The 1,148-nt window shown below is 55.6% G+C and overlaps 1 protein-coding gene across 1 annotated transcript in view; it reads right to left on the reverse strand.

Annotated features, from left to right (window-relative positions):
* The window catches only part of LOC119298696 (microtubule-associated protein 70-1), a 4,589-nt gene extending 4,000 nt beyond the window's left edge, over positions 1-589 (reverse strand). Inside the window, exons 1-2 of the mRNA XM_037575989.1 lie at positions 213-589; positions 2-87 (exon numbers count right to left, since the gene is read on the reverse strand). Of these exons, the coding sequence (XP_037431886.1) occupies positions 2-87; positions 213-393 (267 nt within the window). The 5' untranslated portion in view covers positions 394-589. The remainder of the gene's footprint in view (position 1; positions 88-212) is intronic.
* Positions 590-1,148: the final 559 nt, after the last annotated feature.

Below are 1,148 nucleotides of genomic sequence, written 5' to 3' on the forward strand. Positions count from 1 at the left end.
CATCCTCGACGGCCTTCTCGCGCGCCCGCTCGGAGAGGCGCAGGGCCTTGATCTCCGCCTGCGCGTCGCCGAGCTCCTTCTCCTTGTCTGCAAGCAAGCAAGCACCAAATCCAATCCGTTGAGGTGGAAAGGCGGAATCTTGCTCCGGGCGGCGAGGAGGGAGGGAGGGAGATCCGATCTGGAGGGCAGATCGGATCGGCAATGGAGCTTACAGTGGAGGTCGTTCTCGAGGCGGGTGAGCTCGACGCGGACGGGATCGGAGCCGTGGAGCAGGCTGATGAGGTCCTCCATCTCCAGCGCCGGCTTCAGCCTGGGCCGCTGCTGCTGCGCCGGCGGCTGCTGCTGGTGCTGATGACTCCTCAGCGCCCGGCCGTCGCCGTACGGATCGGCCATGCCCGGCGGCGATCCCAACCGCAACCACGCCACCAATGCGCTGCCTGTGCTTGTGGGGGGCGGTCAGACTCAGAGAGAAGAGAGGAGAGAGTGTGTTAATGGCGGTCAGGTCACATGAATAACAGTGTGCGTGTGCGTGTGTGATGGAGCAAAGGAGGGAGAGGAGAGGGTGGTCATTTGCATTTGCAGCCCCGGTCCACGCATCGCACCGCATGTTACCGCCATGTGATCATTCATTCATTCATTCATTCACTCCCTCACTCATGGACTTGCATTTGGGGGCTTTTCTTTTCTTTTCCTTTCTTTTCCGGTACACAAAACACACACACAAAAAAAGGTTTTCCCTTTTTTTTTGGCGGTCGTCGAACCGCACAACTTTTAAGAGGTGTTTTCTCAAAGGGTTAATTCGTTTGATATATGTCGTCGTCGATTCCACGCGTCCAAGAAGCGCCGCCGCAAGCGAAAGACGTCCAAAAAGAAACCGGTTCCATTTCTTTCTACATAGGCGAAGCCCTTGCCGGCTTCTCGAAACAGGAAACAAACACCGACGAAGCATGCGTACTGTTGGGGACATGAATGATATTAGCTTTGTCGTTGTCGATGGTTGCTACCATCGGTCGATGTCTGATCTAATTCAACCTTGTGTGAGTCGAGTCGAGGTTCTCTTCTCTCTGCGTATGCATGGGGCAGTGGGTCATACACGTCACTTGTCGTTTTTTTACTTTTGGGTGAGACTTTGGGTCCTAGACCATCGG

This window comes from Triticum dicoccoides, chromosome 5A (assembly GCF_002162155.2).
Source record: "Triticum dicoccoides isolate Atlit2015 ecotype Zavitan chromosome 5A, WEW_v2.0, whole genome shotgun sequence".
In the NCBI taxonomy this organism is placed as follows: Eukaryota; Viridiplantae; Streptophyta; class Magnoliopsida; order Poales; family Poaceae; genus Triticum; species Triticum dicoccoides.